Raw genomic sequence first — 13,119 nt, forward strand, 5'->3', positions numbered from 1 at the left:
AAATTGTGATCCGAATCCGATCCGAAAATTTTCGAATATCCGATCCGAAATATCCGAAAGATTAAAAACCGGATCGGATATTCGAATTTTCGGGTCGGATCAGTCGGATCTCGGATCGGATCAATCGGATTGGATTTTTTGCCCAGCCCTAGACATCACGAAACCCAACATACATTTCATAAGATTATAAATTTCCTTAATTAGGAAAACACAACCACGTGTAAGAATTGTCAATGTATATATTTTCTCATAATGACACAATGGTTTTAAATAATATAGTCACTTCGCTCTAAATTCCACAAATTTTAGAACAACTAAAGTATATAGGATATATCATGCAATTCATTTTAGTAAACTTCACTTATCAAAAATAATCCTTGAAAGTAACATAAGCACTTTAGTGAACAATCAATCTCCATCATTTTAAACACCAAATATGCATAAATAGAAATTTGATACACAAGAAATTCTACCCTTAAGGTACTAAATAATATGATGAAGCACATTTTAAAGTCCACTATTTTATTATTGTGAGCATAACACACTTTAATGATCCATTCATAAAACATAATATGTTATGATTAGGGGTAAGCAAACCGGGTACCCGGTCAAAATTTTAGGACCCGGACTTGGAATTGGTTGAAACTGGGTCCTAAAATTCGGAACCGGAATTGGAATTGGTTCAACCGGGTTCTAAAATTTAGGAATTGGGATTGGAACCACTGGGTACTGGTTCCGGTTCCGAGTACCCACTTATGTATGTAATTTTTAAAATATAATACAAATTATAATTCTTATTTTAGTTAGGTTCATTTTTAACGTTTAATACTTATGTTTATATGCATTAAGCTATTTGTATTTATGTTAGGTATTAATAATACTTTTTTATTTTACATATTAGATACATTCAATATATTTCTATTATTTAAATTTTATTTATTTTAGCAAATATTGGGTAACCAGGTACCCAACCGGTTCCGGTTCCAAAAAGTTGATAATTGAAATTGGAATTGGTTATAACCGGGTCCTTAATTTATTACCTAGAATTGGAACCACTGGGTCCAATTCCGGTTCCGGACCCGCCGGTTCCGGTTCCAATTCCGGGTACCCGGAAATTTTGCTCACCCCTAGTTATGATTACACACAAATCATGAGAAAATCAAATAATCAACATTCTATCATATTCAGCCTAATTACATATTAGGTCCTGTATTACTAAAAATATCAAAAGTCCTTATTAAACGCATATCAAAGTGTAAGAAGCTTTTACAACAATTAAATAAAAATAACCTTAGATTTCCTCATTATATGTATGAATGACATCGGCTCACAAAAAATTAACAATTCAATGTCAAAACACAATATAGCCAATGATGGTTACACGACATCACATATCCAAAATCTCAAAATCATATTTGTAATTTATCCTCCCTATTTTATTCATCTCCGTTCTCTTTATTTGTAGCCTTGATATAACCTATATTTCCTACACTTCATGTTACTACTATAGCTAGGGGTGAACATGGTTTGGTTTGGTGCGGTTTGAGTCCAAACCAAACTAAACCACAAAATACGGTTTGGTAAATTTTTCAAACCAAACCAAACCAAACCATATTAGTATTGAAACCAAACCAAACCAAACCGTAATAATACGGTTTGGTGCGATTTGGTTTTCGGTTTATGATGAGATGATATTTTTTTTTTTCCAAAAATTGTCAAATAATACTTCACTAATTTATAATAATGTTTAAATAAGTAGCCCAAACGGATTAAATTGTACTACAAAGTTACAATAAAAATATCAAGTGCTAACACATAATAAAAATAATACATAACAATAAAAGATATTCATATGAGTACTACATTATAGTCATTAATTATAGAGTATTGACGGTATAGTTTTTATCTATTTTTCATGGTTTTTTTTATATAATATAAAAAAAAATTATTGAAAAATTATATAAATATTAAAATACAGTTTATTGGTTTACGGTTTGGTTTGGTTTATAATTTTTGCAAAACCAATCCAAACCATAAACCATATTTACAAAAAAAATCGAGACCAAACTGTAATTTTATAAACCGTAAACCAAACCAAACCGCTAAAATACGGTTTGGTCTGATTTGGTTACGGTCCAAACCAAACTGTGTACAACCCTAACTACAGCACAATTTACGACATACTAAAAGGGTTCATGTCACAGCATATTGTTCAATATATTTACATTAAAGCCATTAGATAAACTTGAAACATTTATCTAATTGATTAACCGGGACAGGCTCGGGAGTATTAAAACCTTTTTTTATTTTTTTCTTTCTGTTCTATCTTAAAAGTCCGCCACGGAGATTGGAAGCTCTCTTTCGATCGGTTGTTGAAGAAGAAGAGATCTATTTACAACAGTGGTTAGGGTTTTGGTTTCAATTTGTTTCAATTCTGTATCTATTTATTATGTAGCAAGAGAACATAAATTGAATGGATGTTTTATTATATACGAATTGAATGGATGGTTTATACAATGAATTTTTTAGCCTATTAAGTGTGGATACGAATTGAATTGATGGTTTATACAATGAATTCTGTAGCTAATTAAGTGTGAAAACGAATTGAACTGATGGTTTATACAATATATTCTGTGGCTGGTTAATTATGGTTGCGAATTGAATTGATTGTTATACAATGAATTTTATAACTGATAAAGTATGGACACGAATTGAATTGATGATTTATATAATGAATTTGTAGCTGATTAGGTATGGATAGAATTGAATCGATGATTTATATTATAAAATTTGTAGTCGATTAAGTATGGATACGAATTGAATTGATGGTTTATATATGTTAAAATTTGCAGTCGATTAAGTATGGATACAAATTGAATTAACTGTTTATTTATTGAATTTTGTAGCCTATTTAACTATGGATGCGATGATGTTGATTCCGAAGAAGAAAAATAGGATGCAGAGGGTGTTAGTGCCTTGTAAAAAGAAAAATAATTGTGAATACCTCAAGGAGTATGAGGAAGAGTTGAAGAAGCTTGGATGTGAAAAGATGTTCGTGGAGGAGTGTAAGAAGCGTGGACATGATGATATGGCCATCGAGGAGTTGAAGAAGCGTGGATGTGAAGAGATGTACGTCAAGGAGCTTATGAAATTGCGATTGAAGAAGAAGAAGAAGAAAAAGATGATGAAGAAGGGTCCTTGGCAGTTGAAAAAAGAGAAAATTCGGGAGTTGAAGGTACTTAATATGGATATTGACACATTGAAGCTTTACTTTATTCCTAATGATCCTAGGGTTCCTTTGGCCAGTGAGGAACTCAATATTTTGCAACAATTAGATGGCACCACTATAGATGATATATTATGTGAAAAACTCCAACATGTTAATAGTGCTACAGATAAATTGGAAAAATTTATATTTGATGAATGTCGACGCTCTAGTTTTCAGTTTAATACTGGCTATGACATCCATATCGACAATTATGTTAAAATCAACTCTCTCTTGTTCTCTTGTCCAAGCAAAGATTACCTTATTCGTAAAAATGGTCGTAAAGTTTTTGCTGCCAGCCTTGAGGGTAAATACATCATGGTTTGCTGCTGCTTCTTGCCTGTTTGCTGGAAATCCGATGTTTGGCAGGCTGTTCTTGCATGTTTTGAGATGTCCTCTATGTTGAATGGTGATTTTGAGATGGTAATTGTGGCCAAGATGAGACGTGGCTGGACCTATGATGAGTTTGCCTTCAACCAATTCTTTGATGCCTTTCCTTCTTCTTGCCTTGCTATTCCGTTTCATGCTCAGTCGCGTCATCACCTTATATGCGAGTCTCTCCGTATCAATAAGTATGCTATGAACAAAAACCTTCTTGTAGACCCTAACGGCCATGTGCTGCAATGCAAGAGCCCCTTAAGCAGATCTAATTTTGAGTTTGTTCCTTTGTATGGATCAGACCCCACCCCATTTCCTTTTCTTTCTAGGAAGTTTGAGCTTGTGAATCAGCCTTTAAGGATGTTTGACCCAATTCCAACGGATGCTTGGAAGAAGTTAACCACGCCAACCTTCCTTGAGGACCTTTTGTGCTGCAATACCACTGATTTTGTCTTCAAGAAGGTTTCACTAGGAAATGGGGCATTATCTGAAGTGAAAGTGTCTATTTCAGAGCTCAAATCCAAGTTTGTCGGGCTGTACCTCTACAACACGGGGCGTGTACTTCCCTTGCTCCGTGATATTATGGAAGCAAGTAGACAAAGTAACAAGGATGAGTTGGAGATCATTGTGGTTTATATTCCTACTGACTGTAACCATGATCTACGGTTGTACCCTGAGTTTTTCAGCAGAGCGTTAGTAAAGCGGAACATCTCTTGGTGGGTTGCACCCTTTAACAACACTGCAACCATTATGCTCACCCATTTCTTCGGCGAGGAGGATAGGGTGATCATTGTGGGACCCAATGGTCTATGTGCAGATCCTCGAGGAGCAGAACTTATGCAGATTTATGGTATGTATGCATACCCCTTTACTTTCGACTGCGTTGTTCAGAAAACTGTGAAAGAACTAAGGCAGGTCACCCTAGAGAATTTCATCAAGTTTCTTGAAATACGGGGGTATCCTCCTCTTAATGGGAAGAAGGTTCTCTTTTACTTTGACTGGCCTGAGAGGGTCTTCACTGAAATCTATAATGCATGCGAACATTTCTCCAGGTGTGAGGATGTGTGTATTATTAAAGTTTCCTTTCGCAGTGAAGAAAGTCTTAAGCAGAAAGTTAAACGAAATGGCCTCAAGGATCCTGATGATAAGACATTTGAACTAAATTGGCATACAGAAAGCGCTGATAAAAGTTCAGACTTTTTCCACAGATTCTTCAATCGTTCATTTCGTACTATTGTTGCATTTGGAAAAAAAAGGGAAGATCATACTGATCGCCTTTCATCTTCTTCTTCTGCTGGGGCTAAAGCTAAAGTCAAAGGTAATCTGTTTGAAGAGGTATCGTCTATATTGAATCGGGATGTGAGGCTGTATAATATTGATGAGCTGTCGAATTTCGATGAGGACGCTATGTAGGAGATGCAGAAGTTGAGGGAAACAATGCTCTGGTAAAGGATTCATAGTTATGTTGTGGTACATTATTTGTGCTTAGTAGTTTTAACTCTTTCAAGTTGTTAATAAGTGTTAGATTTGATCTGCTGTTTTTAATTTCTTAACTATTTGATCTTCTGTTTTATCTCTACTTCTATGTTGAGTTTGAGCATCTGCTCAACTCAATTAACTTTAATCACTTTTTAAATATTTTTAATGCTTCCAATGTTCTGACTGATTTTGGCAATGATGAACTACTATATATATCCACATAACAAGGGCAGTAAGGTGATGATTTGGTGATTAGGATAATACTGTATAATTTTACTTGAAATGCATTATTATCTAATTAAATTTACTGAACTAGTATTCAAGTCTGTAAGATGCATGAGTATTAATTTGCTAGTATTACCCTTTTACTTTTTCTATTGGTTATAGTGATAAATTGCATGATAATTAAAGACTCAAAACTTAAATTTTGTCCTCCACTGCTTTATATTTGCATGAATTGTCAAATTATACAAATTTTCTCTATGTATTCTTCTGCATTGTGTTCATAGTAGATCTAGTGAACAAATGATTGTAGAAAATGGTTAGGAGGGGTAATTTTTAAAACAACATTTTGAGGAAGCATGCTGTTAGAGGGTGTTTCTAATTACTTTCTATAGCATGACAAAAACTGTTGTCACGTCCCTTGTAATCTGTGTACTTTTTTAATTCATGGATCTTACAAAAATGAGCGTGCGATGTTTCTATTCTGAGTGACTCTCATCTCAAGCAAATGAACTTTTAAGAGCATTCCCATCAGTGAGGAGAATTTTGCTCATGAGCAAAATTGGTGAGCAAAATTGCAATATTAGCTTCCCATCAATGAGCAAATGGAAATATGCTCATGAGCATAATTAAATTTGCTCATCCTATGAGCAAAAATGAAAGTGAATAGTGAATTCGTGGGGCCCAACAAGTGTACAAACTGACCTTTTTTTTTTTTTGCTTTTGACACCCTCAAAACGACGAGTTTTGGGTTTGGGTGTGAAGACCTTTCCCCCAAAACGACGCGTTTTGATGGCAGCCAAGCAAAAAAAAATTAAATACAGCTGCTGACAGGGGCGCGTCAGTCCAGCGAATGGGAAGCTGACACGCGTCCCTGTCAGCTTGTTCATCCAATCAGAAAATGTTACCGTTTTGCAACGGTAATTAAATCAAAACGGTAATTTGGCCGTTTTATAATTATTAAAAAAAAAATAAAAATTCATCAACGGTTATATTTTTTTTTTCTCTACAAATAGAGATCCATTTTGACATATTTTGGTATAATTTCAAAAATCACAAAAACACTCTATATTACTCTTAATCCCATTTCTAGTGAGATTTGTGTTATATTTTCTAATATAAAGTTGAGAAAGGTTTTTTTTTTTTTTTTTTTTGGTTTATTATTTTTAATTACTATTTTTAGTACTCTAATATTTTTACAAAACGTTATTAATGATATTTTAAGTAGAAATATTTTGTTTTAGTTTAAAAAATCCAAAAAACTCTTTATTATTTTTACTCCCAAGTTAAGTTAGATTAAATTTTCATTTTCTAATATAAAAGTTCAAAATGGTTCTTATTTTTTAGTATAACTACTTTTTTTCTCAACAAAAAAAATAAAATTATTTAATTACTTTTTGTAGTACTCAGAAACTATTTAAAACGTTATTAACGTTATTTTATTTTAATTTAGGTGTGCCTCTTAAGTATATATTGTTGTTTTTAATTTATTATACAATATAATGGATCCAAACAACCCTAATTACAATCAACTTGCTCAACATTTTTCTGATTTAGGTGATGATTTCATCAGTAGTCCAAATTTTCAATTATTCCTAGAAAGATTAGGCAACCCTTCTTCTCAAAATTCCGTTCATCAACCAACACCTCCACAAATTCCCAACAATGAAAACACTTATTTTGAGCAACAAACTCCTTCCGTTACCGAAGGGAGAAACTCTGAGTACGATGTCAGCCAAGAAGAAGCTGTTCCGGAGACACCACAGTACCCTCCACCACCTCAAAGGATTCCGGCCAATCAACCACTTGCCAAAGCGAGTCTCATTTAGTCGGTTGCTGAGGATGAAGCTCTAATTGGGTTCTACCTAGAACTAAGTGATGATGCGCTTCGTGGTACGAGCCAAAAGGCATCCGAACTATGGCAAAAAGTTCATGCAGCTTACTGTAAACTACAAGCTGAGAAACCGCATATTCTCCCGCCAAGACCTATGAAGAGTTTGGAGACACATTGGAGAAGAATGGCAGCTGATTTGCTACAGTGGACTAATTTCTATGAGGAGGCGGGCAAACTCCCTGAAAGCGGAAGTGGTTACAACGAAGCCGATCGAATTAAACACGCTTCCAAGTTGTTTTATATCTCCTCTAATCCACAACATAATTTTGCATTTCCACATGGAGTGGAAATGGTTAATAAAGATCCGAAGTGGAGGACTAAACTAAGATGGGGTCTGTCAAAGGAGGAAAGAAAGGGTTGCGGTGCCGATGATGAGGAAGATAACAGTGGAAGTGGGAAAAGGTCTTGGGCGGAGAGTGAGAATGAAATCCGTACTGATGGATTTATGTCCGGAGGATTACCACGACCAGACGGTGTCAAAAAAACGAAGGCTAAGCGTAACGGCAAAGCAGTTGCTTCCGAAAGTGTAATATTGAGCATTAGTGAGCAAATAAAGGCGTGTACTGAGGTTAGAGAAAGGGAGGCGAATTTACGACAACAACAGTTGGAACTTGATAGAGAAAAGGAAAAGAGGAAGCAAAAACAAGTTGATTTAACAGAGAAGAAGATGAATTTTGATATGCTTCAATCACTTTTAGCAAGGACAACACCACTCGCTCCAGCTGAAGAGGCCCACAAGGACGAGTTACTTCAATTAGTCTACGGTAGAAATTGACTGTATTTCCTTAATGTGTTTATTTTGAATTATTTGTATTATTTGGTTAGATTTGTTTAATTAGTTTATCTTTAATTAGCTTATCTTTATTTTGTTCAAATTTAATTAGTTTATTTTTAATTAGTTGTATTCTAAGTTTAGATTTGTTTAATTATTTTATCTTTAATTAGTATATCTTTATTTTGTTCAATTTTAATTAGTACTATTTTGAGGTTAGATTTCTTTAGTTAGTTAATCTTTAATTAGTTTAATTTTTATGAGTTGTATTCATGTCCCTTGTCTTATTAGACATTGAGTAGTCATATGTCTTTCATGTCAGTTGTATAATTGTATTTTGAATAGTCAAGATTCTTTTCGGTCTTACTATCTTAAGTGTCATTAAATTGTCAATCATGTTTCATCACTCATTGAATTGTCAATCATGTTTCATCAGTCATGGAATTGTCACAACCTGTAGACACCCATTTGTGTCTCCCAAAACCAAACCCAGTGATGAGTACCTTTCACGTCGAATCATAATCAAATGAAGTGAAAGTGTGGAAAGTTTAGTGTTGCGGATAGTTTTAATTTCTTTTCTCTTCTCTCTGTTTTTGAAAACTTATTTTAAGAAAACAGTCAATCCAGTTTGGTTGGTACATGATATGGGTCCAATAGTAGTGTAGTTGGATGGGGCTTGACAAGAGCTTTCCAACGATATATTATAAGCCTAATTCCGATGAATATTGAGGAAGTTATGGCCAATTTACTAAATTGGGCCCGGTTTGAACCTTATATGCGGCCCAATGATCTAGGGGAGGGTCTAATATGATTTATCATTCCTAATGCAATTAGGAATTGTTTTAGTCTTCTAGATTCTTCTAGAAGGCTTTTTTCATTCCTAATTCAATTAGCATTGATAAATTGACTTTTGTTGACTTTTTAGAGTTTTAATTAAAATCAAAGAACATTTTTTAGGGAAAGATACTATTTTATCCTCTTGTACGACAAATTTATCTGATTTTAGAAAACGCGTCAAAAACAGGATTAGCGCCTAACGCCAGGCATTGGCGCCTGGCGCTAATGTTGGCGCCTGGCGCTAATAAGCCAGCATTGGCGCTAGCTCTGTTTTAGGTGCGCCATACTCAGTTTCGATATTTTATTTTTTTGGCTGATTTTCTCTATAAATAACGTCGTAAAAACTCCGTTTTCATTCACCAATTCTCATCAACATTCATCAATATTCACCTACAACCAGTTTACATTCTCTTCTTTAATCATTCATCATCTCTCTCTCTCCCTTTTTTCTAAACTTGCTTTTTACACACAAAATTCCGCATTCATTAGATCTAAAAACACCTAGCCATATTCGAAGTTGCCTTCGCCCTAGACGTGAAAGGTTTAATTTCTGAGGGTTTGGTCCCAAATCTCTATTTCAATTATTTAATTTAATTGTTTGTTCATTATTTTCCTTGAATTTACTAACGTGTGTATTTTGTTATTAGAAAGAGGTATGAGGCATCAAAGTAAGTACTTTAAGGGTTTTTATTGATATTATGATATAGAAGTCATGTCTAGGTTGATGTTATAATTCCTAGCATCATGTTTAGGGAAAAGGTCATAATATCAAATATGCTTATTATGGTTCCTGCGATGCTTCCTATGTTCTTCCTAATATTTATGATTGTTAGTATCATGTTAGGGTTAAAGATTTGATTTTTATTGCTTAGTGACATGCTAGGGTTTGTTATTAATCTTGTTAGTATCATGCCTAGGATCTTGCTATTTTTATTATGCTTTAACATGATTTATGATTATTTTTATAATTATTTTGATTATGATTATAATTTTATTATTGCTATAATTATTATTATTATGATTATTAATATGATTGTTATTATGATGATTATTGTTTTGATGATTATAATTATTTTTATGATTATATTTATTGTTATTGCTTTATCACGCCTTTTATGCATGTTTAAAGGGAATTTTTACTTGTAATCACGCTTAATAAGATAATTAATAATCTTGTTTAGGGTTAATATGATTATAATTCAAGTGAAAGCCAATAATAGGTTTGTTTGTGCATTATATTCAACCAACATAGATAAACAGGTTTAGGGTTAACCTATTGATTGCATGTTAGTCAGAAAGCGCACATGAATACGATCTGAATAAAGTAGAGGCCTATTATTAGGGCAGGTTCAATCTCTTTTAGGTTGGATTTGTACCTTCATCCCCGAACCCTATTTGGTTCAAGACCTTATGGAGTTGACGATCTCTTGGATCGTTAAGGGGTGTAACCTTCACCCTGTGAACGGTTTACAAGTTCCTAAAACTTGTTGGCGACTCTTTTGCTCTATCTTCTTCCCTTTTGGACGCCACCGTACTTTAGTGTATGATCACAGTGGGGTTCAAGCTATGGGTTAACGCTTGAAATTATTCCCTACAGTTTTTGGCGACTCCACTGGGGAGGATTTCTATTTTAATTCCTGAATTTGTTTCGGCAATGATTTAGAATGAGTGGATGAGACTCGAAACGTTCTAAGTATTTCATGTGCGTAATTTTGACTAACATTATTGTCATATGCATAAAAAAGATCTCATTGGAAAGACCATCCGTAATGAGTTAAAACATAGGATTTTTACACGTAGGAAATTTGAGGAATATCTTTCACAACTAGGACCGAAATAACACCGCGCGAAACTGGAAAATTTTATCGAGCACAGAAAGCTGCTGAGGCATGTGAGAAGTAGCGCCAGGGGCCAGACCATTGGCGCCAGACTTTTAGCCGTAGCGCCTGACGCCAGCATTAACGCCAGCGCTACAGTTAAAAACTGGCGCCAGTCTCTGTTTGTTGGCGCCAACTTCCCCCAATACCGAGCCAGAAATATGCGTTCTAATTTCGACCGGTTTTTCGTATTGTTTGCTCGATCCTACTTCCTGATTGAATTTTTTCTCACTTTTCTGAAACCCATATGTGTTCTACATATGGACATAACCCTCTGGGAATTCATGCTCCATCTACCTGATTGTACGCTCTGTGCAACAAAGGGTACATCCGAGAATGTTGAATTCACCAAACCATGGAAGCGAGTTTTTTCTAAAGCTCGCGGTGTCCCATCCACTCGCGCTAACCCTTCACGGTTAGGCTTCCGCGCGGTGTATCCGGACAATTAACCATGGACCCTCTATTGACTAAACCGTATCCCGAACTTTAGAGAACTAGAGTCATGGTTAGGTTGCAAACTCATTCATATTGTGCCTACTTGACTAATTGTGCATTATTTGTTGTGCATATATTCCATGTTTCTCTTAACCATTTGTTTGACTTGTGTTGAGATTAAATAAATTAATGACTTAAAGAACTTTTTCTAATTAATTAATTAATTAATTAATTTGAGTAAATAAAGTCTAATGTTTTAATCAGAATTGACCTAGTACGACTTTAGGCATGCCCCTGTTGATTAATAACACCGAAAACAGTCTCAGATTAAGGCTCCAGCATTGGCGCCAAAATCTAAGCTGTAGCGCCACTCTGTGGAGTGTGGCGCCTGGCGACAGCTCTGTCGTTTGGCGCTACACTACACAGTGCGGTGCCAGTCCTGTCGTTTGGCTGACAGTTCGGATTATTGATTGAGTCTTCACCTAGTGCCTAATTAACCAGTTTGCTAATTAATTCGGTTAATTTTCGCTGTCAATAACACCTTGTCGAGTCATTAATTGAGTCTAGTCACATAATCTAGCCACATGGTCATGACACGAGATTTAACATATCACCTACACTCACTAGTCTTGGCACACACTTTGAGTATATGTCACCATGACCACGTCTTAGGTTCATGCATGAGTCGGTCTTTTTTCCGTCATCTAGTTGGGGGTACACCCTATTCCTAATTCTTCACATCCCTCCATCTACATCATCTTCTTTCACATTCCATTCCAATATTTCTTCGCTTCCTCCATCCATTGCATGTTGAATAAAGTTTGAGTCAAATAATTAACAATAAATATCCCCAAATTCCTTTTCCACAGTACTTGGTCGAGGAGAGAAGGGCGGTTAATCAAGGACAACTAACCTCTTTGTTCAAGTCTCACTTTTCGATAAACCAATTCGTCAAAAGAGGAAGGCTAAAAAGATAATGGCAAGTAAAGAAGAAGTCAATGAGCTTAGGAACCAATTGGTTACCGTGACTGAGACACTGAAGCTCCTTACACTCAAAATTGATGACCCTGTGAAGCAACAACAAATGAACCTCATGCAAGAGAGGTTGAGAAAGCTATATAGTGACTATAAATTTCAGGGCATGAGTTCACAAGGGGTCTCGCTGGACAAGGAACTTCTTCCGCATAAGTTCAACGCCACTGACATCCTAAATTCAAGGCAACAGATAACCCTTACTTCCATCTAAGAGCTTTTGAAACTATAATGAGCATTAAGGGTATCGATAAGAAGGTTTTCCCCTCTCTGTTCCCACTATCTCTCGAAACCGTTTGTCAACAATGGTTCTTTTCTCTCGAGAAAGAAAAAACCTCTTCTTGGGAGTCGATAACAAACGCTTTCATTGATAGATATAAGTGCAACATCCAAGACGAAACAGACCACAGACAACTTGAGATGTTCAAACAAAAAGAAAACGAAGGGTTCACTTCTTTCTTCAACAAATGGAGGGAAACTTCTGCTAATATGGTCAAGGCTCCTACCGAAAAAGAATCTGTGAGGATGTTTATCAAGAATCTCCAAGGGAAGTATTCAAAGCACTTAAAGTACCAACATAATTTAAATACTTTCAAAGCTGTCTATAATATAGGCATTGACATTGAAGATGACCTTCTGAAAGATAATGGTGCGAGAGGAAAGAAGAACGACCATCCTTATTCTTCCTCTCCCATTAATGAAGTACATGCCACGAACGCCTCTAAACCACGAATCCAAAGATCAAAAAGAGTGTTCACTCCACTTGGTATGAGTTATGAAACGGCTTTCGAGAAGCTACATCACAAAGGACTAGTCATGCCCATAGGGCCCATCAAAGATCCAGTTCCAGAAGCCAGGCCACCTTAGTGGGACCCTAATAAGCACTGCAAATATCACCAAGGAAAGGGTCACGACACTGAGGAGTGTT

At 35.4% G+C, this 13,119-nt stretch overlaps 1 protein-coding gene across 1 annotated transcript; it reads left to right on the forward strand.

Annotated features, from left to right (window-relative positions):
• The first annotated feature begins 2,259 nt into the window (after positions 1–2,259).
• Positions 2,260–5,056, forward strand: LOC145624733 (putative nucleoredoxin 1). Its single transcript, XM_081677829.1, has 3 exons — positions 2,260–2,403; positions 2,907–3,235; positions 3,635–5,056. Exons 2-3 carry the CDS (start codon positions 2,918–2,920, stop codon positions 5,054–5,056), a joined length of 1,740 nt encoding a protein of 579 aa, XP_081533955.1. The 5' UTR covers positions 2,260–2,403; positions 2,907–2,917.
• The last annotated feature ends 8,063 nt before the right edge of the window (positions 5,057–13,119 follow it).

Source organism: Chenopodium album, chromosome 3 (genome assembly GCF_948465745.1).
Source record: "Chenopodium album chromosome 3, dcCheAlbu1.1, whole genome shotgun sequence".
Lineage (NCBI taxonomy): Eukaryota > Viridiplantae > Streptophyta > Magnoliopsida > Caryophyllales > Amaranthaceae > Chenopodium > Chenopodium album.

Bases quoted from the DNA above. Each gene is read 5' to 3' on its own strand.
- LOC145624733 (XM_081677829.1), top strand. From the start codon at position 2,918: ATGGATGCGATGATGTTGATTCCGAAGAAGAAAAATAGGATGCAGAGG. The intron at 3,236-3,634 runs GTACTTAATATG...GATGTTTGGCAG, and splicing joins AGAAAATTCGGGAGTTGAAG to GCTGTTCTTGCATGTTTTGA.